The sequence below is a fragment of the Scatophagus argus genome, chromosome 9 (genome assembly GCF_020382885.2).
Source record: "Scatophagus argus isolate fScaArg1 chromosome 9, fScaArg1.pri, whole genome shotgun sequence".
NCBI lineage: Eukaryota > Metazoa > Chordata > Actinopteri > Scatophagidae > Scatophagus > Scatophagus argus.
The window spans coordinates 21,524,673-21,550,656 of NC_058501.1; the positions used below are offsets into that span (position 1 = coordinate 21,524,673).

General features: G+C 42.2%; 2 protein-coding genes across 2 annotated transcripts; one reads left to right on the forward strand and one right to left on the reverse strand.

The window, feature by feature from the left end:
- The first annotated feature begins 597 nt into the window (after positions 1-597).
- mex3a (mex-3 RNA binding family member A) lies at positions 598-13,305 on the forward strand. The gene is made up of 2 exons (XM_046398633.1): positions 598-1,615; positions 4,903-13,305. Exons 1-2 carry the CDS (start codon positions 1,195-1,197, stop codon positions 6,054-6,056), a joined length of 1,575 nt encoding a protein of 524 aa, XP_046254589.1. The 5' UTR covers positions 598-1,194; the 3' UTR covers positions 6,057-13,305.
- An 870-nt stretch (positions 13,306-14,175) lies between these two features.
- On the reverse strand, positions 14,176-24,588 carry rab11al (RAB11a, member RAS oncogene family, like). The gene is made up of 5 exons (XM_046398635.1): positions 24,254-24,588; positions 20,344-20,539; positions 19,443-19,636; positions 17,794-17,874; positions 14,176-16,028 (listed from the first exon to the last, which is right to left on the reverse strand). The coding sequence occupies exons 1-5, from the start codon at positions 24,291-24,293 to the stop codon at positions 15,889-15,891; spliced, it is 651 nt and encodes a 216-aa protein (XP_046254591.1). The 5' UTR covers positions 24,294-24,588; the 3' UTR covers positions 14,176-15,888.
- Positions 24,589-25,984: the final 1,396 nt, after the last annotated feature.

Below are 25,984 nucleotides of genomic sequence, written 5' to 3' on the forward strand. Positions count from 1 at the left end.
GGAATAAAAGTCTGACTAAATGTAATGAGTGCATTAATACAATAACAACAATGATGATCACTGATGTTACTGTTACTGCAGTTTGAGTCTTTGTGCTGTACTACAGCCATGCCGTCAGGCGTGGCTTCTGTCGAGGACATCTTGGGGAGTCTGTGCGCGAAACGAACGGCGCGGTTCTTTGTTCACCGGAGCTGCTGCAAAACCCTTGTGTTTTTTGGGGTTTTTTTTGCGTGTGTGTGTTTTTTTCCGGGAAAAGTGCGAGGGCTTTTCTGATACCCCCCTCCCTCCCCGCTGCATAGGGTCTGCAGCGCCTGTCTGACAACTCCCTTTCTCCTCTCCTCCTCGTATACAGCCCCCTCCGCCCCCTCCAGACACCCTCTTTCCCTTCTATACATAACATCCTCATGCGCAACGGCGCCGGAGACAACAACGCGGTGACCTGCCGCAAAGCACGGATACATGGAGGTGGGCGGACCCCCCACTCCCCCTCTAACAAAAAAAATGTCACTAACTCCTTTACTCCCAAAATTCATGTCATATGGTCCACGACCCCCCCCCCCCCCCCCTCCTGAAATGCAGGAGCTGTTTTTTTTTCAATCTCTGAATGATAAAGTTGACATCATCTTTTCAGCAGCACTACCAGACGACCATGTGCGCACTGTACGTGCACCTTTTGATACGCAACTGTTTACATCCTGGACGGATATTCTTACATAAGGCGCCGAAATGCGGTTTTCAGGCTACACTGCGGCTCTACGGCGGCGAGCGAGTGTGCGCTCGGGCGAGTGCGGCGCAGGAGGCAACCGATGAGGTATTTTCCTCTGTTCTATAGGTGACGGGAGGACGCTCGATTTGAGATGCCACAGGCTTGGGAACCTGAGACGGAATGGTACAACGGGAGGGCGGCTCGTCTTGTCTCGGCGAGGAGGGGAGCCGTGTAAACCAGACTGGGTGGAGCAACACTTCGCCCGCCCCATCTATCGTGCAGACAGCCTTGTGTCCCGTTTGCCTGGAGCTCGGAGAGAGACTACTGTACTGAAAGTCTGGCGGATAGAGAGAGAGGGGGCCGGTCTATGGGAGGGACTAGCGCAAAGGGGGGAATTGGAAGGAGGAGGGGGCGAGGAGGAGGCGGCACGGGTGCTGTTTCTCCAGTCTCTTTCCCCTGTCTTTGTCTCACACACTCTTTTGTTAGCCATGCCTAGCCTGCTGGTTCTAGCAGGGATCATGGAGAAAAATGGGGGCTTCGGCGGGGATCTGGCCGGCTCCGGCTTCGGCAGCGAAGGTCTCCTTGTGCCGCCCGACGAGGAGGAAGACGACTCCCGTGCCCTCAGGGTCGCGCTGGGCCAGTTGTCTCTGCTGGGTCTCGGGGAAGGCGAGGACGGCGGCGGAGCCCCAACAACAGGAGTACAGGACCGGAGTAACAATAACAACAACCACCACAACCACACGAACAGCGTCGGAGGTGGCGGGGACACGGCGATTCTGCAAGGAAAAAGCAAGTTGTGCGCCCTGTACGAGAGCTCCTCAAGTGAGACGAAAGGACGAGGCTGCAACATAACAGAATGCGTCCCAGTGCCCAGCTCTGAACATGTGGCCGAAATAGTGGGGAGACAAGGTAAACCGCTGGCTTGCAAATTATTTCCCCTTAAACTTGTGCTTTTATGCCACTCGCAGTGCTGCATTATCCCCGCCGTGATTCCCCGTGTGCTTTGTTTTTTGTTCTCTAACTGTTACCTGGTGTTATTTGACAAAGAAAAGGGAGTGGTGTGTGTGTGTGTGCTCGCGTGTTTTTTGTACTCCCCCGAGACATCAGCCTCCCACTTTTTCTGCTCCAACGTTGTAAGTTCCCGAGCACTCGTCTTCAGACCCGCACATTGAAACAAGTCTTTCGCGGTTTTGTGTTTATTTTGTTTTTGAGTGAATTTGCACGGGAGGCACGGGAGAGCCCCGTTCCCTACTGGGCGAATTATTCTACATCCACGCCATCAATGTCAGCGCACAGACACACACTGGAGCACGGAGAGCACTTGCTTCCTTTGTCGTCTGAGACGCGCCAGACTGTTCAAAAAGGCAACGTGCGGCGGGCAAAGAGAGGAATGTCTTTCACTTTGAAATGATTCATAGGAAAACGACCAAATTTACGCGTTTGGCCTCAATGGCAGAGGATGTTTTGCCTCTTCCCAAATTTATTCGACTCGTTGTTTATGTTGCGCACTGCCCCAGTAACACAATTGGACAATAGAGTCGAGCGTGGTCCACTTGTTTTTTGTTTTTTTTTCCTTCCTCAAACGAGGGAGTTGGAAAGTTCAATTCCAGACACATTACAGATTCTGCCCCGTTTTTCTTACACTTGCGGGGTTTTTTTTATTGGACAAAGACCTGAAGTTGAATGTAAGCAGCTGTCAAACAAAGGTGTGAAAGTCGGGCAGATGAGGGGAGGGGCGCATTAAGACTGTGTTGCTGCTTGGCCACGGGATGGCCTTAAAGGGTGACTCAGCGAGAAGTTGCACCAGGAGATGGGAATCATTTTTATAAAACAAACAAAAAAAAACATATGTAAATATTTATATATTCTGTTGTTTGTGCTTATTTGCAGCAAAGCTGTTGTCATTTGATTTTTCATTGTATCCAAGTTCCTTATTTATTTGCAATCAAGCTGCGATCGACCTTGAACCTAACTTGCGAAGCCAAAAGTAGATTTTTTTGTTGTCTTTTTTTTTTTCTTCTGCTTGGTGGTGGTGGTGGTGGTGGTGTTTATGTGGCTGCACCCATTCTTAACAGTTGTGATGAACCCGTGGATGAGAGGGGCAAAAAAAACAAGGATGGGGACGCAAAGGCAGCGTAGCATCTGAAAGCTGAATGGGAGTCACGCCTTGGAGCTCAACACAAGGGGCTCCTCATGAGCCCCACTTCACTGCACACTCTCAATACCACATGGTTGTCTGTCAGGAGAGGGAGCAATAGGCAGCTGGACTGATAGAAGTACAAATACTGCGGGGTGGGTAAGGTGCCATTAGCAAATCCTGATATATCTTGGGACAACAACAAACAGATCTGAAATAATGTCAAAGCGGGTTCAGGGGAGTTGAGCTGGCTTCCCCCACCTGTACCCTCCTTTCTTGCTCGGCTGCTGTGGTAATGTGGATTTAGTTTGTGCTGCTAAGTGCCCCTTGTCTCCCATCGTGGCTCCCGTTCTTTACTCAGAAGTGTTAAGTTTTGAATTTTAATGGGGTAACCGAAGACAGCCGGAGGGTGGATCCAGAGAGCACAAGTGCAGCGAGAGGACCCTTTTGGCTTGACCGAGAAGAAGTGCTGATTTGGGGAGGGGGTTTGATTCGAGCTGCTTTTGAATCAGGCCCTTCGTTAGTTGGCACTACACACCCCCTTCTCAGCACCGTGCACCGCACGCCCGCCTGGTGAATCTGGCAAACAGTGCATCCTGTCATGAAGAAAGGGCGGGATGTGATTGTTTTCTCCTGTCAGAGTGCAGGAACTGAGCATCCCGAGGATGCTCTTGTACCTTCCTCTGGAGCTCTTCAGATCAAGGGTTTGTTTTGAGTCACAGGCTCCTCTTACACCACAGTTTAGCGGTCGAAAATAAATTTGTCACCAGTGACCTCAATTTCTGGTTGAGATTAATTAATCTATGCCCATTCTGTTTACAGATAATTCTTTAATCGAGACATTAATTTGAACTAATTAAAATGTGCACCATAGTTTGGGAAAAGGAATGTGGCAACTGTTCTTTGATCCCCCGTGACATGAACACGTCCATTAGCCTAATACCAGGCAACTGCCACTGAGGGCATTTTCAGATTTTGTGTATGAGCAATACCCAACCTTCAGAGCTATCGCTATCCTTCTGTCTGTACTGCTGGTCCCTGAGGAAGTGTTCCTGAACAAAGTGGGCCTATTTAGTAGCATTAGGGAGACGTTCGTCTTCAACTTAAGGTGTTTTGGTACCCGCAGCTGTGATTTTCAGATAGGTAATGCAATGATGTGCCGTGTGATCTGAGGCACCTGGAGTCTGGTGATGAGATTTGTTCACTAGATAGGTGCCTGACGGTTCTTTCTTGTTCACTGTCCTTGCAAAGACACAGTTGAGACAGGAAAGGCATGTTAAGACGACAGTGAATGCAAGCGTCTTGACGAGCAAGTTGCCCGAATTTATGAATGAAAACTGACCCGCGTAGTGCGTGATGCATTCTTCTGTAATATTAACAGAATTTATCCTTTCTCTCCGTGTTCCTCTTGACCTCAAGCATATCTGACAAACCTCTGAAATAATTACTGATTTGCTCTGTGTCCTGTTTTGTCCCATTATAATGTCAGGTAATTTGCCATGAAAGCTCTACCTCAGAAGCACTTAGTGAAGTAAACTATTACACACTGATCAGAAACATAGCAGGTGTAGAGCAATAAGTGGCCCAAAAACTAAGCTTATGTGGGTTAAATGTATTGTCTGATAAGTTCAAGGAGAGGTCAGAAAGTGATTTCTCACCAGCATCGGGAAAATAAATTGCATCTGCTGCAGCTCTAAGCCCTCCTTAAACAGCCATGTCTACGCTGGCCAGTATCCACGCACCATCCACGTATCTCTTAGTGCGATATGTGTCTGATTTAGAGCTAATGAATTAGTACTCTAATGCTCAGGCACTAGAAGCCTCATAAATCATGATAATTACTCCTTTGCCAGAAAAAAAAACATGCAACATATGAAGCTAAACTGTTCATTCCGGTGAACAAATCTGAATCTGCAGCAAACAGAGGAGAGTTGAGGATTCCTGTTAGCTGAGGCTGAAGACTGTGTTCTCACTTGTGACCTTTTCTACTTGATTCTTGACTCACAACATTTAACTGATGTACCATATTTACTTAAAATGTATGTTGGTGTCTCCACAGGTTGCAAGATCAAAGCCCTGCGGGCCAAGACCAACACCTACATCAAAACCCCCGTCAGAGGAGAGGAGCCTGTGTTCTTAATCACTGGCCGGAAGGAGGATGTTGCACTGGCCCGCCGTGAAATCATCTCTGCTGCAGAGCACTTCTCCATGCTCAGGGCATCTCGCAACAAGCTGGGTGTGTCCTTTAGCGGCTCCCCGCCCACGCCTTTGCCAGGTCAAACCACCATTCAGGTGAGAGTGCCATACCGTGTCGTGGGGCTGGTAGTGGGGCCTAAAGGATCCACCATCAAACGCATCCAGCAGCAAACCTGCACTTACATCGTCACCCCCAGTCGAGACCGCGACCCTGTCTTTGAAATAACAGGGTCACCAAGCAACGCCGAGCGGGCCCGCGAGGAGATTGAAGCACACATTGCCTTCCGAACAGGAGGCCTGCATGACCACAATAATGAGAACGACTGTCTGGGGCCGAATGGTGGAAGCAGCCCAGCGGGCAGCAGTGGTGGTCTGGAGAGCCGGCTACAGCAGGTGTGGGGGCTGCAGGGGGGCCAGCGCAAGCCTCTCACCAGCAGCTACCGCCAGAACTTCTCAGATGCCATGGTTGGCGGGGGAGGGGGAGGAGGAGGTGAGGGAGGGGGAATCTACAACAAGGGCAACTTCTCTAGTTCTGCAGAGAAGCCTTGCTCTTATTTTGGATCGGACGGCACCCAAAGCTGGGGTGACCCTGACTACCCCAAACAGGTGGCCTTCTACGCCCAGCAGCGTTCCAAGAGCTTCGGAGGCCTCCCACTCCCCCTGACCAGACTCTCCCCTGGCTTACCCGAGCCCTGCGGAGGTGGAAGCACCAACAACTCTTCAGTCACCAGCATTGTGCCCGTGGCCGGCTCACCTCATGCCCAGGCCCGTCGCGCCCACAGTGAGCCCACCTCAGCTGGCGAGGGTTTCCCAGGCCGTCTGCCAGTGCCGGACTCGCCACCGGCCACTGTGCGAGACTGCATGACCTGCTTTGAAAGCAAAGTGACGGCTGCCTTGGTGCCCTGTGGCCATAACCTCTTCTGCATGGAGTGTGCCATCCGAATCTGTGAGCTCAACCACCCGGAGTGCCCAGTGTGCCACACCCAGGTCACACAGGCCATCCGGATATTCTCTTAAAGAACCACATCAGTTTTTATCATTAGTTTTGTCAGTGTTTGTTCAATAATTATTTACTGTTATTATGATTATTATTATTATTATAATACACATTTTTGTTTTTCAGAAAATTTAAAAACAATCAAGCAGATATTTTAGAAGGCACTGCTTGCTTTACTAAAAAGTATAAGAAATATTTTTAAGTTTTTCTTTTATATATATATATGCATATATATTTTATAAAAGTTTTGTTTATAAGAGAAGTATAGTACCTTGGATTTTCAGTTTTTTGACTGCTGCTGTTTTTCATTCATGAATCTCAGCGTAGGCAGAGGTAGACAGTAATGTGAACATTTTATTATTCAAATTTTTTATTTTACCAAGAAGTGGGTTTATATTGAAGGAAGAAGATGATTGTTGAGGTACCCAATCTGCACCTGACTGACCTAGAGAGTCAATGTTGTTATTAGAAGGAAAAAAAAACTGAATTTTCATTGCACCTTACAATCATCTTGGTCTAAAATAGGATTTTCAATCATACCTTGAAATGTCGGGAGCTGATGTGAAGGTGAATTCAGCCTTTTCAGTTTTACTGTGACTGTGGTTTGATATAATTGGTCCAACACAGATATTAATTTTAGCAAAGTGAAAATGTGAATCGATTGGTTCTTGTGAAAGCCTTGTAATGTTTACAGGAAAACATAAGGCATCCCCTTGTTTTCATTCTTCTACCTTAAAGTTTTATAAACCAGATTCATGCTGAAAAGGGACAGGCCATCGTTTATTTAGAGCAATTAGTTACATTTTATTGGTACCATTATACTCACAGATAGATTAAAGTTGTATAAAGTATCAGTAAAAATTTCTTTCCAGTAGCCATTGATTACACTTTGGTCACTGCAGTTTGTTGAAAAGATTCAGTAATGATTGCTCCTCGTGGCACTTGAAAAGCATGTGGTTCCTCGGTTGGCTTAAAGCACTGATTTAATTTGTGAGGCCGAAAGCCCTGGAATTCATCCAGTTGGCTAGTTCTCGATATCTGTCTCCCCAATGGACTTGTTTCAAAGCCACCTTAACCGCGCTTTATTGTCTTGTGTGGTCATTTGGCCACAGTCGCTGAACGATATAGGACACAGTAAGAGCTCCAGTCAACAAGCATTTCTCTGAGGTGTGCCCTGTAAATAAAAGGGAGAATTAGTATGTCGACAGAAGCCGAGTTAAACTGGAGAATGTTTTCCTGAATCAGCAGCAGCGGACTCTGATTAAAATAGTTGACACTGTAAAATACAGAGTCCCAAATCGTTAATCCACGTCCCCAGTTCTACCAGCATTATGTGTGAGCTCCGAGGGGGCCAGCTGTCTCCCCTGTAATTAGCAGAGCTGTACAGGAGCAGGTGTTTCATGGCACACTGTGGCTGTGACCCCAACTTGGAGGTCTCGCCTAGCCCCCTTTCTTTCTCTCTTTTCTTCGGCTTTTATGTCTCCCCCTGCCTACAGTTCGACCGTTTGCTTTCGAAGGCCTCTCTGAGTGGGGCGTATTGTCTGGGCCCAGCAGCGGCGTGGGCTGCAGAGTGCTCGGACACGGCCTGGATCCACTCATTGATAATTAGGCAAATGGGTTGGTCCAGGTGGGGACTCTGGAGCTGTATGAGGGGTAGGACAGGGTCCTGCAGCGAGCCCCTTACTGCCCCACCCCACTGTTAGAGGCGCAGAGGGGGCTGGATGGTCTGGATGCAGCTGGGCGAATAGGACCCCCTCCTTCCACTCTTGCCCCTTTCTCCCCCCCTCTTTGCCTCTCCTTTTCTGCAGCACTGAGCTATCCCTACTGGGGAGAGGGGGCCTCTTTTGTCCCAAAACACACACACACACACAAAATTTGAAAGACACTAGCTGAATCTGGCAGCGCCTGTGAAATGAAGGGAAGCTTGGGAGCGAAATAAATTATCTACAGTTATCAGGAGACACACCAGTTACCTGTTTTCAATGTTAATGTCACCCAATTTGAAGTATACCATTTGGAAATTATGAAAACCTGTAAAAGAAAGACTGTGTGATCCTACTCTTGATCCTAATGGGTTACAGCATCACCCCCCCACCCCCACCCCTCACCCATTTTCCTCTTCCCAACTGCACCGACCTGAGATTTGTATGGGGTCCCGTTTGTGTGACAGCGCCAGTCCAGATCGTGTCAGCTCGCTACTGTATGGGACATCCTGCAGCTGCCCCTTCACTATGGACACCCGGGCTTCAGCCAATAGCAGCCCCCCCCAGCCCCCCACACCCCCTTCTTTGAGCTTCCAGAATGAAATCAGACAATTGTAATTGACAGGAAAGCAGAGGAAACGCCCCATTTAACCAGCACTCATGCTGAATCAAATTACACACCCTCTGCGTCTGCCTTAGCCCCAGCCTGGGGATTTCAGAGGGCTGGAGAGCGGATGGGGGTAGGGATTAAAGCTGTTGAATGATGGAAGGGAGGGGGGTCATTTTGGTTGGAGAAAGAGAGAAGTATATCCCCCCCCCCCAAAAAAAAAAAAAAATCATTGAGCCTTGCAGCAATTGTACTGATGATTCAAGTCTTGCAGCAAGTCTCGTGTTCTTGTCACATGTGGTCCAGTAGTGTTGACAGGGAACACCGGTGATTCACTTCAACTCGGCTTCTGTCTCAAAACAGAATTAACAATTACAAATTGTGTCTTCTTGGACACAAAGACCCCTCTTCTCTTTCTTTCTTTCTGTCTTTCTTTTTTTTTTTGTGGAAAGCAGACCACATGCATTACATGTGGATTGCAGCGCAAGCACTGTACTTGCAGAAGAAGTACCCTGAAATCTATCGTATGTAGACATAAAGAATAGTTTTATGGACGGAGACATTGCACAGTGGTTTGGCTTAAGCTTTCAATGTCAAATTCAAGGCAGTATGACACTGTTCTTTGAACTTAGTATTTTTGTTAATTTGTTTTCTGCCTTAACGTGTTTTTTTTGTACTCATTATTTAAACGTCGCCATTACTTGGGCACACAAGGTAGCAACTTTGACCTTTTATAGTACTGCCCCCTAAAACAACTTTTAAAGTACTTATTTTTGGAGGAAAGAATGTGAATCAAACTACTTGGGTGGGGATTAGAGGGATTCAGGAAATTAGGCTCTTAAAACACTTTACTCAAAATATAAAGTAGAGCACCTTATTACAAAACATGCGCATTTGATAAATACCAAACCGACCACTGATGGTGAAATACATTTCATAGAATTTGAAAGACATGCACATAAGGATTCCCTATCATATTTCTTTCTTTTTTTGTATTCTGGTGGTTCTTGTTCTTAATACTTCGATAGTACTAGTGGTTATTGGGAGACCTCTCATCCATTTAGTCAATGCTGATGACTTGGTTGAGTTTTGCACTGGTTCAATGAAGAGAGGGCTTAATGGAGATTCTCCCTGTTTAGACGCTGTATAAGTTAACGAGTATTGTACTTTATGGGAAAGCACTCTGAGCATCTATGTAAATACAGTATGTGTAACGGTTACAAGCATCCAGACAAAGGCCTGCTTAAAGTGAGGTTTTGATTATTTTTTACAAGCTGATGGTGTCATTGTCAATGTTTTAGCATATGGGATTCAAAAATGAGTTTTAGGGAGAGTAAAACTTTTATATATGCGCCCCGTCATCCTTTTGACTATAATAGTATATTAGATAGATCCATACATTTAAGAAATATTATTTAAACTGATTAACTTAGTATTTCATCCAAATGTATAGATAAGAAATTAACCAGACACTACTATAAACTGTAATAATGAATATCCTTTATGAAGCCGCTGATGTATAAATCCAATCTCAAATAAAAACTCAAAGAAATAGTATGTGTAATAACCTAACCCCTAATGAAGAAAACAGTTTCTATGTATATTAGGATGGAAAAAGCAATAATAGGACTATACTGGGACAATAAACAGCTTAGTCACTTCTTTAAATAATATTCTATTCAGAAATTGACCTTGATTATTAGGATAATGCTGTTGCATTTCTGTCTCACACCTGCTTAAAATTCATTATGGATTCATGCCAGCGTAGAAACCAAGATATAATTAATTAGCATTAACAGTTTCAGGATAAGTAATTGTTCTTGATGTGTTCATCAGGGTCTTAGCCATTTGATTGCCTTTTTATTATTATTATTATTATTCTTTTTTTTTTTACGTTGAGTAGCAATCAGATCACAGGGTGGGTCAAGAAGACAGACTTAAGGCTTCCTTCTCCTGAGCAGCACTGAAATGATGACACTGCGAATTTCTGTGACTTAGAGGAAATGTCATTGCGCTGTAAAAGTGATCCCTCAAGTTTAAAACAAACATCTGGACCAGAGCACTGAGGTCTGTCCTGTCTGGTGAGAAGCTGGTGACTTTACTTATGACAGAGTGATGTCTTTTTGGTCAAAGACGACAAGCACAGCAGTGAGAAGCAGAGGGCAGGCCAACATGATATGAAGTACTGTACCAGCCACTCTTTTACTGCAGCCATGTTGTCTGTATGAAGAGCTTTGAGTCTTTACACTCATTTTTCTGTCTTCGAATTACATACAGGGGCAGACGTGTTACTAATAGCATATCTTAAGATGATTTGTGTTTACATAGTAATAAGTTTCTGATTTCATGGCTCTATTTGATACTTGCACCTACTTTTTCATCTGTATTGTTTTTGAAAGAAAAAGGTCAGACATAGCCAAAGAACAATATACAAGGAGGAGAGGACATGAGCTAACTTATCACTTGAGTCAACTTATTTTAGCATCAAAATCTGCTTGGTTTAGAGTTTATTGAATCAGGATTATTAAGGAATAATCCCTTAGCTAGAATTTCTCTGTTTACCCAAAAGTCTTGGAGGCCACTCAGTCAATACCTGTGAAATGAAGGCATATAGTGTTTCAGTGTTGTAAGATTGGTTTAATACTACAGAGGCGCCGGTAACAGACTTGGTTCTCCCCAAAGAGAGCATCTTAAAGCACATCCTGGCACATACACAGGCCTTTGAGTAGTGTTCTATTGTCCAGAAAAACAGTCCAGGGAACGTCTTAATCTTTCTGAAAAACTTGACCAGCCTTGAGAAGTTGACATAAAAAGGGTCTGCCCAAGTTTAAAAAAAAAAAAAAAAAAAAAAAAAGACTATAAGGGAATAGTGCAGAGAGTGAAAAATTCAGGCTGAATTCCTAATTTTTAAGACCCTGAGAGTAAACCATAAGGAATTACATTCAGATGTACGGTGCCAGTGTAATAGTGAAGAAAACAACACTGTGGTTTTAGTTAATATCGCTTTGAGAGCCATTAACTGTATCCTTATGTTTAACTGCATGTAAGTAAAATATAGTACTGTAGGTAAGATTTATCAAAAAAAAAATAGTTAAGATCGCTTAAAGAATTCATCAGCCGGATACCTAAAGTGTATAAAAAGCTTTAAGACCTTAAAGTGAACATCGGTTTAAAATCTTATATTTACCGTGTAGTTTAACTAATCGATACATAAAGTTTAATTAAGAATACGCTGAGGTGTAAGTTTCATTTGTCCAACTCGCCTAGTATGAAATACTTTTTAATTCAGCGGTGCAACAGAGGGGTGGGGTGACTCACAGTGACATTTGATTCATTAAGTTCTTGTTAGTATTATTTACAATATTGTATTAAGCTTACTATTATAGTAATGGTAGAAACTGTTGATGTTTTTCTTCTCTTGATATGAAAAGGTCTTTATGCATTTATGTAGAATCCCTTTTAAGGAGTGATAGGAAATCCTTATTTTCAATGGATGCACTTAAGCAATTGTACCAACCTGTCAAAAAAAAAATCACACATTGAGCAAGTAATGCATTTGAATGTAAAAAGAAAAAAAAAAGATCACACAACTCAATGCACTCCTTATGCTTATTGTTTTGTCGATTTACAAGTGAGCTTTAAGTTTTTGTTGGAATTTTTTTTTTTCTTTGGAAAGGTTTTGCGACAGGTTTTCGACGTAGACTATATTTGAGTTCTTCCACATACATTTATAGAAAGTAACTTAAAATGAATAAAAAAAACATATTACAATTTCTCAAATCTATTTTGCTAACATGGGTTATTATTTCATAGAAAGCAGAGGAAAAAAAAGTCAGTATCTGGATGTTATTTATGAAAAGTAAAAAAAAATGAAGCAACATATTTATGAGTAACCTCAAGACATTTTGTTTTTTAATTAAAATTACAAGAAGTTAATATATTTCTAAACACAGGGAAGTCAGTTTCTACTAATAAGTAAAATGAGAAAAGAAGTTTAGAAGTTTTATTTATTAAAGTTATGGACGATCGCCTTTTCCACAGACTTCATGCTGAATGAAGTAAAAGGAACAAGAGTTCCCCATAGCTTAAATTTTAACTTCAGACATGCACTACTTCAACATCAGTGCATTCACAATGGAATAATTACAGAAAATAATATAATATTTTTTAGAATTTGGAGATATTTTAGTCACAGAGCATCAATTTTGTGCCTCAATTATATATTTTTCCTGCATCAGCATTCTTTGTGCAGTGCTGCTTGCTGTAACCCCCTTTTTCCCCCCCTTTCAACTAACCCCATGTTACTGACTGAAACACATAACTCATTTCCTCTGTAATCTAAACTCGCTTTTACTTATCAATCGTACAAAACATGTTACGACTGCAATGCTTGGAATGAATGAGGCAGCTGTGGACCCTCTCGCCAATAGGGCCACACAACTTGTACACACTTTCATTCATACATTTTCTACATCTACTACTCAGACAGTTTGTGATCACTAGCAACAGAGCATAATCAGCTTAAAGAAAGCCTTTATGAGAGACTTTCCCTAATGGGTTAATTAGGTGGAGTGTGCGAATCGAGCGGAGGCATCTAGGAGAGGACAACAGCGCACTGTGTAGTAGATCTATGTAACTAGTTGCACACATATACACACAGATTCATTACCGTACTAGTTTGCATGTATGTTGTATGGTCACTTAGATGGGAGAAATGGTGCAGGTCCTGCGTTATCCTTTAACATCAGTGCACTTGGGCTGTTTCTCCTCTGTAGATTTTCATAGTTGGAGTCTCTTTGGAAACTGGAAAGTTGACATGAGTTTGCAGCCAGGTACAGAGGCCATTTCAGTCCCCACATCAAAGTCAGATTTTGCATTCTCGGTTACCCGTTAGTGAAGATAGACTGTTTGCGCCTCGTGGATTAACTTGAAGTTTGGAGATGATAGAGACAAAGGAAACAAAAAACAAAGACTTGACAAAAAACATTACAATGGCACGTTTTCTGCTGCATGTAAAGGACAGGGACTGAAGTGGTGCTCACTGGTGAAACTCGCAACCTTTTCCAAAGAGGCCAATACAGTCTGACAGTTTGTCTTTGGTAGCGTTTCCAATATTTCCAGCACAGTAGAGGTGTTTCATACCGGTCTAATAGTGGTTGTAGTGCATTAGTTTTTGGGCCAGCATCACCTGGCATTAGTTTCTGGTTTCTCTGTGAACAGTGAAAGAGGGTTACCAGTGTGGCCCTCTGTGGCTGACCGTCAACTTTGATGGATGGATTTAAAAAAAAAAAAAACAAACAAAAAAAAAGTCTTTGAACTCTGTTACAGTATGCCATGCCCTTACAAGGCATGTGATATTGCAGGTTTATTTGTTATAGCACATGTTTTTTTTTGTGAATTACATTTTTTGGAGACATTTTTATTATTATTATTGTATCTGCGCCATGTTAGTTCTGGTTCTTTGTTATTTTTCCAAGATTCAAGATGTATTGTAAATGTTTCTAATAAAACAAAAATGAAATGATCTCCAATTGAAACAAATTGTGGTTTTTCTTTGTTTGAAGGAGAGTTTTTAATGGATAAATCAATTCTTTGAGGATGATCATGACTATAATTTTATTCTTAATCCTTAATCTCAATGATCAGAGGAACAGTGTCACTAAAGAGGAAATGTCTTGATTTATTACAGTGGACATGAAGAATTAAATAATATGGTCACGTCAGTAGTCTGTGATCGCCCAAACTTGTGTCCCATGTGACTCTGCCTTCCAAACAGTTTCCCTACTTTACTGTTTCAAAACACCGTAACAGACATGAGAACAGGCAGGCTATAACAAATGAATTTATTTATACATATGCAGTCCAAATATACATATATTAGAATAGATGTTAAAAATCCCTTACCTACACCACTCAGTTTAAGACCTCTGAAGTCAACATAAGTCAATGTTGATGTGGAAACACATCAGCAGGATAAACACCATCTGTGTGCATAACCTTTGGATTTAATTAAGCCCCTCCCAACACTACCGTCCTTTCTCCTTTTCCTCATCTATTAAAACTATTTAGATACTAACAAACCCAATCGTGGATCCTGAATACAACCCCCGCCCCCTCCACAGGAAATAAAGACAAGTGAGAGCGAGGGCAGACCTCAGGGAGATCCCAGAAGGCAGAGTCCTGTTCCAGTTACATACAGTGTACAGAGAAACAGAAAGGAGTAGGTGAGCAGGCAGTGGTGGATTTCACTTACAGTAAAACAAGCCATCTCGGGTACATCAGAGACCGCAGGAGCAGGGCAGGGCTGAGTGCCCTCACTACCTCATCCCATGAAACATTATCCATCCATCTATCTATTCCAGCTAGCAGGCGGCAGCAGCGGCAGAGGCAGCACAGAGTTGTCAATGCATTTAAACCAATTCCCTAACCTCTCTCACTACACCCAAAGGTTCAGGGCAGGGGTGAAAACAGTCATCAGCAGAACCAATACTTCTGTCTCACTGACATGTGAGGCAGTTAACCCATTCGAAAGTGATACAGCTATCCCATGCCATTTAGAGTTAACGCTGTGCAAAGCTTGTAAGAGCATGACTCATCTGTAGAGTACTGAGTGTGCATGGGGCAGGAAAGCCTTCCAAACAAAGATCAAAAGCAATCAAAAAGAAATTACATGTCACTGTTAGGGAGGGATGTTATTGCTCTGAGTTGCCTGGTGGAACACAACTTGAACCAACTTCGACCAAAGTCCAGCATGTAGATTTAGGAAAAATGTCTTACTCCTCCATTAGTGAAGGAAAGTTGCCCTTAGATTGTGCGTGAAAGAAAAAAAAAATCTAAAAAGCAAAAGAGCTCCCTTTGCTGTGAAGCGATCAGTGTGGAAAATCTGAACCAACTAGTGTTAAACTGCAAACCCTTTGACCAAACAAGACCTTAATCTAGTGTTCAATAAATATCGTAAGGGACATTGTTTTCTAAATATTATACATTTAGTGAAAATGGGAATGACAGTGGTGAACGAGGGGTTGCAGTTCAGTCTTTTGGATGTGGATTTTTATTGCTAAATATCCCGCTAGTGGGAAACTGAGGGAAAGCATTTACTGGCTTGTAAAATAGAGCTTTCAAAGGGAGACAGCTTGCAAAGACAGAAAATGTGATGAGATACAAAAGGGACCTGATAAAGTGTTGGATTTTTTTGTTAAATTGGTAATACGTTCTGATCATGTACCTCTTTCAAAGCTAAATGCACTGTGTACAGTGCATCTCAGGTGTTTTCTTTCCAATGATATGAATCCTCACCACATCCCCTTGTCTGTTTATCTAAACCTCTTTACTATCCCTTCTTCACTGTGTCCCCTCTTCACGCTGTATTAAGTCATCTTAACCAGACATTAGACAAATCAACCCCAGTACAAAGGTCCTTGTGTGAAATGGTTATTTCTACCTGTCTCTCCATTTTCCCTGTCCAAATGTCTGTCTTTGTTTGTCTATCTGGCTGTTTCTCCAGTTGCCTGGAGGTAAAGGAGGAGGTCAGTAGTAAGGAACTCAGTTGCTCTGGCAGCAGACACCCTTATTGGCTGAGTTTTGGGTGGGCTCGACTGTGATGGGCACTACGTTGGAGGCTGGTGAGAAGTCTGAGTCGCTTCGCCCTGACATCTGCCTCTGTGACACGATGTTGTAGATGGCTGTGATGGAGAGAAGGGTGAAAGGGAATGAGTTATGTGTAGATGCCTATAAATCCAGCCAACACTGGGACATATTGTGATAAGGACAAACAGCATGGCAAAACTGAACAACAACTGTTCTATCCAGACTCCTGGCAGCAGTGAAGGATTCTTTCCATCCTAAACTGGCATCGTTGTGTCATGTGGCTGTACCAAGTCTCATTTTAGACATTTCCCAATGCTACAATATGCAGTACATTTCACATTTCAATTTCAATGCCTAAATTAATTTTACATATTTTGGGTCCTCCTTCTGTGACCCTGCATGCTAATGTTACATATTTATCAGACAAGAGCCATTCGAACACCCAGGTGAACTTCGGTGGGTTTTTATTTGGTTCATTATTTTTAATTTAATTTGTCCTCAAATTAGTTTCTTATATACTAATATAATAGGTTTCTGAATGCCATTTGCTTAAACCTAGGCTTAGATGTCACCGAGCTGGTCAGCTGATCAACTTAAAAAGGAGAGCAGGACTCATGCAAACACCCCTCTGAGTTACTGTTGCATGCTGCCACTTTAAGTCTAAACTACAGCCAGATGTGGAACAAAACAGTCCTGAAATAAAACCTGCCTATGAAGCAAGAAGATTTAAAGCAAAACAAGGCCCTGGATGAATGTGACGTGACACGTCAGGTGGTGAAACCATGACTCATTACTACAGACCCTACACAGCACCCGCTGCTGTGGCTGTACAGACAATAATCCATCAGTATGACCCCCTCTGATCTACGATCCGTCTGCTGCTGATACATAAACGTGACGTCTTTTCAGCTCCGCTGGGTCAAAAGCTTAGATCTGACCGCCCTCCTAACGGTCTGTTAACTTCCTCTCTTCTCTCTCTCCCTTAATCAGACACTTAGCAATGTCAGCTCAATGGGGCCTGTTGGTTTGAAGTTTTTGTGATTTACAAATCACAGACAAAGCTGTAGTTTGGGCAGAATGTTCCAAATGGCTCAAGCTGAGGCGTCTGGGAACTGAACATGGAGCAGAAGCAGGATACAAACAGCAAGTGGCTCATACTTGCAGACTGATAGCCCCTGGAGCAATTGAAGTGGAAGCACCACTCACTGTTGGATTGTCTCTTTAAGCACTCCAGGGGTTGACTCAGTCACAACAATTGCTTTTTTTCCCCCTCCATGTTATCAAACTTCCAACACAGACACATCACACGCGTTTGTTAGCATGTGTTGTATACCTACAGGGAAAAACGCTCATAAACATTTATTTGAGAAAGCATATCTATGAACCATTGTAATTTCTTCCTTGAGCAGATGCATCTGGTACCGTGGGTCAGAGTAGATTTGTGACCACAAATACCACACCCATAACACCAATCCTGAGAGGTTTGCTGGCTAATGACCATTTTCATAGCGGCTTCCACCAGGGCTGATTGGCTGAGTGGTCTTTCAGTGTGCCAATTACCCATATTTTTGACCTTAAAAAAGACTCAGGTGGTGTTCTTGCCACAGGCTGCAAATCAGAACAGATAAGGTGGCTTTTGCTGCCATCTAGTGGTAGATGGTGGGTGCTGTTACGTAAACAGTCAAAACCTGAATGGAAATCTGACACTTTACGAAAAATCAATGTACAGTAAAGAAATCGTTATCAGATTAGATTGATGGCTTAGGAGCTTAAAACATATTTGTCCTTCAGGATGAAATGCACTATCATTCTATGATTTGATATAAACACAAAAAAATGGCAAGAAATAAGGAAACTCACCTGTGAGAATAGTTTGGAAAGCCAGCTCCACATTAGATGAGTCTAATGCTGAAGTCTCCAGGAAAGACAAGCCGTGCTTCTCTGTAAAACATACAGGGACATTACTCTACAATATGTCACACGCCTGCGTTATTTTTAACTTTCACATCCACAATGAGCTGAAGTGTATTGTGCAGCCGTACTGGCATTAACACTGCACTGATTCAGGGATTGATTTCTTCTGCATAATGCACTCACTCCAGGGCTCTCCTCGGGAATGCAGTCATTTCAACTACTTCCTGTTTGACATCTCACTGTGAACTGCTTTGTAACTGTAGAAAAATGAATGGGTTGTGTGACAGATGACTATTCTGCTCTGTGAAGCGGATTTACATCCTGATAAAATGCAATAATGTTACCTCACACAGGGTAATGGCTATAATGGTTTTTAGCTTTAGAAACAAAGAATATGGTCTGCTGAAACACACACATACCATTTAAAAAGCTTAAAACACCAAACACCGCTGCATTACATATACAGACATGGAATGAATAACCTGTAAATTTTACTCAGATAATTAATTGTCAAATAAATTAATTTAGGAGCTGCAATGATTGGCCAATTAATTGTGTAGTTGATTGACAGAATATTAATCAACTATTTTGATAATGGATTTAAGTCCGCATTCAAGCACAAACAGACCATTTTATATGATTTTTTCACAGTTTTAAGTTTTATAGATCTAGTGATTAATTCATGAAGTAATATTTGTTTAAAGCTTGATCTTTCTCCGAAATCTGCACATTCCAGTTCCAAGTATGAAAGAGATTATAACCCAAAAAGAACATCTAGCATAAGTAGGTGAGACGTCGTTCTGACACGGAAACATGAGACAGACGTCAGACTGGTCCACGTTCACGGTTGTGTTCTTTGAGGAGAACCCTTCACTTGTGGTATTAGATTATGACATGTCCACCACAGGGTCTTTATGTAACGCAGGTCTCACATAGGAGGTCAGTAGTGCAAAGAAAAAAAAAATCAGTACCAACAGAAAGCACTGACTGGTAAAAACATCATTTCCCTAACGAGGAATATCCAGCAACTATTATGAATCAAAATGCCTCATGATGCGTTAAACTTTCTTATTGGCACTTCTATCAGGAGTCATTTACCAGTCAAAACAGGTGCAGCTCCGTGAAAGACACGAGCCAATAAACTCAAGGTCAAGAGAAAATGAACGAAAACATGATGCAACCATTCCAAAATAATAAATAAACACAGTGAAGCCAAGGATATATGCTCTTTGGAGGGCATTTGTGTAAAATACCTTACAGTATCACAGTGCAAACATTTCTAACATGAGAATCCCCAGGGGAAAGTTTTCCTGTTTTAAATAAACAGTACACACAGAACTGAAAAGAAACTTATTTCACGAGTACGAGCATTCATTAAAGTCACTGCAACAGCAACACACATGATATGTCATAAAGTAGTGAAGGAACTAATTAAAGCAGTTAAGGGTCAGTCCATCCGTGCTCATTATCACAGCTTTAGCCTGGCGATAATCTGATGAGGTAGAATCTTATAACCTCACACACCTATGAAGGCTAAATACTGTAGGTGCTCACACAATACACATGCTTACACAAAGCCATTACAGTGACAATACCTGCAAAGGCCTTGGCCTCATCTGTGGGCACTGCCCTAAGGTGGCGTAGGTCACTTTTGTTGCCCACTAGCATGATGACTATGTTGCTGTCAGCGTGGTCCTGCAGCTCCTTCAGCCAGCGTTCAGCGTTTTCATACGTCAGATGCTTGGCAATGTCATAAACCAAGAGAGCTCCAACTGCTCCACGGTAGTACCTGGACAACACGAGAGGGGAGGAACATGATATAAAACTGGGGTAGACCATTCTGTCTTGTCTAAGGCTGTTGATTTCAGAATTCTTTATGGGTGTGTCACATGGCCTTGGCCAGCTCTTGTGACAGAAGTGAACACTGAGGGACATTACTTGTTTTAATTAATGATGATTTCCTTGTGGCCTGTGGGGGCTTGACACAACACGTGCGAGTACCCCGGCTACCACATCGCGGTGGACAACTCAAAAAAGGGTGACAAATGCTGAGATGGGAATGTGACATAGAGATGAGGAGGAAGCTGTGATTAACAAAACACTTCCTGCTCCAAGGCAAAATGGTGCATTTTGTAGCCTTAATCAATTTAGAGAATCTGCTCCTTGCTTTGTAAGGAATGATAGAGCAGAAATTGATTGATTCTAAATTTAATTCACAGATGGATGATGGGACCTGGTTCGGAGCCTGTATACCTTAAACTACACCTGCAGCCATTCATAACGCAGCCAAACATCATGTGACCGTAGATAACAGTTTCAACTAAAAAAAGATAGATAACAAAAAAAAAAACAAAAAAAAAGACAAACATGCACGAGGAGGAAAAGAGTTAGTGCTTAGCATGTACGTATATCAAGATAATTCTTGTTTTAATCAGCGCATGTGTTCCTGTAAGTGTCTGCATGTGTGACTGGACTTCAAAGATGTACTGTACTCACGCAGAAGTGATAGCTCTGTATCGCTCCTGTCCAGCTGTGTCCCAGATCTGAGCCTTGACAGTCTTGCCTTCTACCTGGATGCTGCGTGTGGCGAACTCCACCCCGATGGTGCTCTTACTTTCCAGGTTGAACTCATTCCGGGTGAAGCGTGACAGCAGGTTGCTCTTCCCTACACCTGAATCTCCGATCAGCACCACTACAGGACAGAAAAGGGGAATTCAGACAAAGAAAGAAGAGTAATCATCAGCAGCAGAAGCACAGGATGAATTATAGACTCCACCACTCCACCTATTTTTCAGTTATTATAACTTGTTTGACCAATTTGTAGAACGCAAGCTAATTTTGAATAACAAAACAATCATATGGACTGCAGACTAAACAGAATTATGTTGTGTTTTGAGCACCAAAGCATACTTTATGGCTTTAGCTGTAAAGTACAGTTCATTAAACCAAATAGAAGTTAGACTGAACGACACGGGTTAACTAAATTAAATTTGAATCTCATTTCTATGAGATGGTCTGCCTCGCCTATGACGTACATGTGAGGCTCTCAGCTGAGGGAGAGCAGAAACTCGGGGGACTCCCACTGAGTTTACAAATGATTAGAACCACCTGCTCTTTTCAGGAAGCAGTCATTCAGATTAAAAAAAGATAAAACTTGCCGCGAATTTACTTGTCTAATGTACTTCAGACAGTATTTCACAGGAGTAGTGTAAATACGTTTAATATATTTTTTAAAAAACTGAGACAGAAATGATACCACACTGATGATGCTCAAATCCATTTCTATTTAAGTTGTCCTGCAATATTTATGGGGTGTAGACAATCTACAAATTTGCACCAAAAAAAAAAATAAATGTTCAAGCATCCTGTACTAAAAATCTGCACTCACTCAAGCTTGTGCAAAAACCAAGTACAAAATGGGCCTTTAAGGTACAGCATCTAAATTGCACTCCAAATTGCTTTAGATAACAGTACCACCATTTTATACTTTCCAAAATCTCCCCCAACAATGACTACACTTGAAAAAATGCGTTTTTTACAGGACATGGGGTGAGAGAAGTAAACGACTACATTTACAATTTATAGTGAGCTATTCCTCTGAGGCTCAGTGTGTGATCATAATGATAAAAGCACAACATGTCTCCCCTATTGGATTTTACTGGGGTGAGTGTCAGAAAATTACTTCCACATTTGTCAGGTGAGCCAGTCTGTCAGCAGGAACCTACCACACCAGCACACCACCCTGCTATTATGAAATGGGAACTTGTTATGGAATGTTGAAATTGCATTAACAAACGAACTACTGTGTCTTACACTTACATTTAAGCAACGCTGCTCATTCTAAAGAGGAAATCTGTTAGTAGTAGCCTGACTTCTTCAGACTTTGAAATCATCAAAATATGTGAAACATAAGAGGACCACACATCCCAACACTGTTGCTCTCCTACATGCCAAAAATAAAACTCTGACATTCTCCGTTTTGTCTGCCACAAAAGATCTTGGGTGGAGGACAAAAATCATTATGCAACCCATTTCCTGGTCCTCTGCCATAAGACAGGTATTATCATAGCTGCATTACACACCCATTCAGTAACCTGCTGTTGACTCTCCATTCGAGCAAACGGGTTTGCATTCTAGCTAGCACCCAGGGATGTAGCCTGCCTTAAATGATACTGACAGTCTGAGCCCAGTTCATTGCGACTAGTTAATATGATATCCCCTGAATATATAAATGTAATAAAACATTGACATCATTTACACCAGCTAGGCTTGTCAATCTGAAAGAGATACCTTCTATTAAAAAAGGTGTAAGAATTATCAACTACGACGACCAGCTCGTTGAGATGTCGTGCGCCTGATGGAGGCAGACTGAAAGGACACTCATCAACACCTATTTCTTTAGTTTTTATTTCCAGATAACGATGCCTATTCCTGATCTGGTGCTAGCCAGATCCAAGCTCCTAATAGCTAAAAATCAATAGTGTATTTGTATTTTATGGTATTAATTGGCAAAGACCTCAGAATTTGCATTTACTGCCAGTCAAAGCAGAGGGGGCTGCTTTCACACACTGAGGGGTGAGGCCATAGTGCAAGAGCCCAGTATCCAGATGTGCTGCTGTCATTTATTAGCTAACTCAAGGCTGCCTGGACACTTCAGCAGATATCTCTGCAACACAATACACAGACACCTTTCACATAACTTCAAAACAGTAATTTCTTCACATTCTGCTTAAAACATTCAAAAATTAACTAAAGTCTGACATACAAAGTACATATTATACACACACAAACAGGTCCATCACTTTTTAATCTGTGCTGATTTTAATTTTAATTAACCGATTAGTTGACCAGAAGAAAATTATTTTTTATGCAAAAATGTCAACCTAAAATGTAAATGAAAGAATTAAATGTATGGATTTGCCCGTTTTTTTGTTTTTGTCATTTATGATAGTAAATGAAAATGTTTTGGACTGTTGGATGGTCAAAAGAAGCAATATGAGGATGTTATGTTGGACTCTGTTGCGATGAGTTTTTTCTCCAAATTTTTGCCATTTTATAGACTAAAAGATTAAATGATTAATAGTTTAAAAAAATGGGCAGACTGATTGATAAGAACAATAATAGTTCGTTGCAGCCTTACACTTAAAGAAGCAGATGATCTTGGGAGTAAGACCAGAATTACTGATGCACACAGATGTCACCAAAATGGTGGTGAGAAGTACAAGGAAAGATATACGGCTTGAGCAGGATAGAAGAATGAATTCCTGTGTCAATGTCTCCATCAGTAGGAAAGGGTTAATATGACTCATTACGAGCTCACCCAGCTTGACTCACGCTGTCCAACAGCCAGGAACAAAAAGAGGCTGCTGGAGCAAAGCAGAGCCTTAACAATAACGTTAGCTCTTTCCTGGTTTGAGCCAAAGACTGAGCGGCGGCCAACACCTTATCAGTGTCCTTGCACTCACTGCTGGACCTGATTAAGATAACTTTGCTATTTGGACACCAGAAATCATACAATTTTATCACAGAGTAAGTAAGTGAGTGAGAGAGCAAATCTCTTCTTTTCTATGCTCAGGGACGGCACTTCTGTGTGGCTACACACACACACAGTTCATGCAGGTATTTCCAGTTTGACAACACACGGTTGTTTAGTGTTCTATATTTGAACAGACCATGAGCACTTAATTTCCCCTTGCTTTAAAAAAAGGTAAAACTATTAACTGCACCAGGTAGCCATATGAGTACAAAGACTTTCCTCGCACCACACAAAGGTGTCTTTTCCACTGTTAAAAATATCTGGTCACCAAGAAAGCTTGCTGTTATCTATAAACGAACCTTAATTATGTTTTTGTGTTTTTTGGGCTTCATTTTTTTGTTTTTTTGTTAGACCATATTAACGACCTGGAGTAAGGAACAGCTGCCAATGACAGAGGAAGTTGTGGTTTTGCCCAAACGCCAGTACCTACACCTTACAAGATAGGCATTCAGACTACAAACGCGGATATTTTCCAGTAACAATGTACAAAACTAATGGACCAAAGTCTATTTCTTCTCTAAGCAAGTGTGGATGACCCTCAAAACTGCATCCTCAGGTGATTGCATCATTGGCCTACAAGATGATGACTCCGCCACAGATGCTACTTAACGCGATACACACATGCCTAAAAGTCCCCGTACTAAGCTGTCCATGTTGCAATCGTATGGCGGCTATAACACCACGTCGTAACATACGTCTCAACTAACCAACAGTCAAAGCAATCGCTCTCAGGGAGCACCTGTGTATCAAGCTACGCCTGACAAACGTCGTCTTACACCTTGATGGTCAGCATCAAATGACACTTGCTCACAGGTGTAAGGCTCGGTGTCGAAAATTAGCCACCTAGCTAAAAGATAAAGTGCAACTCACCTTTAAAAAGATAGTCATATTCGTCTTCTCTGTTAGTCATCGCTTATAATCTTCGGCGACTCTGCGTATTTACTCGAAGTCGAACAAACTTCTGGTATAATGTTATTCAGATACTTCGAGACCGACAGACCACCGTTCACGACTTTAGACCCACGCGAAGGATGGTAAAATGTAGACGACAACAGCGCCGCGTCAGTGTCAGAGTAGAAGAATGGGATGCTGTGGTTGTTATGAAGGATTTAAGAGAAAAGCGACTTGTAGCTGAAAAGTTTCGCTTCGCCTTCCTCACCCTCTGTCACTTGCCATTACCGAGGCAGCGACGTAACGTCAGTTTCTTTAGCCCCGCCCTTTGGTTCGCTCCTACTGGTCAATAGCTGATCGACACCTGTCACGAGCGTTGACGTGATTGGTCCGCTGTGCCGCCCTTCATGATTTTCATTCTCGTCGTCGACTTTGATGACGTTTGCGGGCCCCAAGCCTCAACAGGTAATATCGAGCTTGAGGTTCAACAAAGCCCAGTCGGCAGACATTGGTATCACAAATATCTCACTGCGTGACGTGTCACAGGAGACCAGCCGTACAGAAAGCGAGATATAACACAGTGTGGAGCTCCCCAGGAGGAAAAATAAGCTGCACTGAGGATTTATTTAGTTTGAGGTTCGTGGAAATCTCCAGATTAATATCTCAAATAATACACTTTTCATTGTTTTATCCGCCGGACTTTACATTATCCTAATTCCTAAAATTTCTGAGAATTTCCTACAAACATGATTTTGAACTGATGATGTTTCAGTTACAGACTATGCATTAGTTCCGTTTGGGAGTTTTTGGCTCAGAGGTCCCTGCAGTAAAACATGGCTAAATACACTTCTGGACTGCCCTGTGTTTGTGATTGATGTCAAATCCCCTCACATGTAATCCAGCGTCCATGTTTGGCCTTGGGATCTTCTGCGTATCAGTTCATCTGGTTGCCTTTTCACTCTTTATTGTTTTGTTCTTTTTGTACGCTGTTGTGCAGCTATGGTTACACACTCTACTCTCCACCTCTCTACACTAGTATTTTTGACTGTAATTCATTTTGCCAATAAAAGGGACCAAACAATGAACAATTGAACTAGGTCAAAGATGAATGTTTTTTTAAAAAAGATTTCTGTGTATATTTTGCCATAGAAAATCTGATATTGTGACAGCCCTAAGATCATACCAATCCCAGTTACTAAATACTTAAATTCCTGATTACAAACATTCTGCATGTAATGACTTTTCAAGTTATCTGCCACACCTGTCACCGGCAACATGTCGCCAACAAGTCTGGTGATATACTGCTATGACTGTGCAAAAATGTAATGTAGTGATAACAATAGCAAAATATAAATACCTCAGAGAGCCTTTATTCAAAGAGTGAAATTTACAACAAGGGTACATTCAACCAAGTTTCAGGGTATTCAGGTGGATGTTAAAAGTGATACTGAAAGTAGTGAAGCTTGGTTTGATATTTTTCTAGTCAATGCAAAATATTTACTGTAGTTGTAGTACCAAAAAGAAAAAATAGAGACAGTTGTTCAATGCAACATCTATTCATAACTTTGAAACTATAAATCTATCTAAAATGTGAATCCTGAAATGTGGGATATAAAAGCAAGCATGGAATGTAAACAAATGTGCCATATTTATTATCTGGGTAAACTATGTGCTCAGTTGATTACAGAATAAAAAAATTGGGTGTTTTCC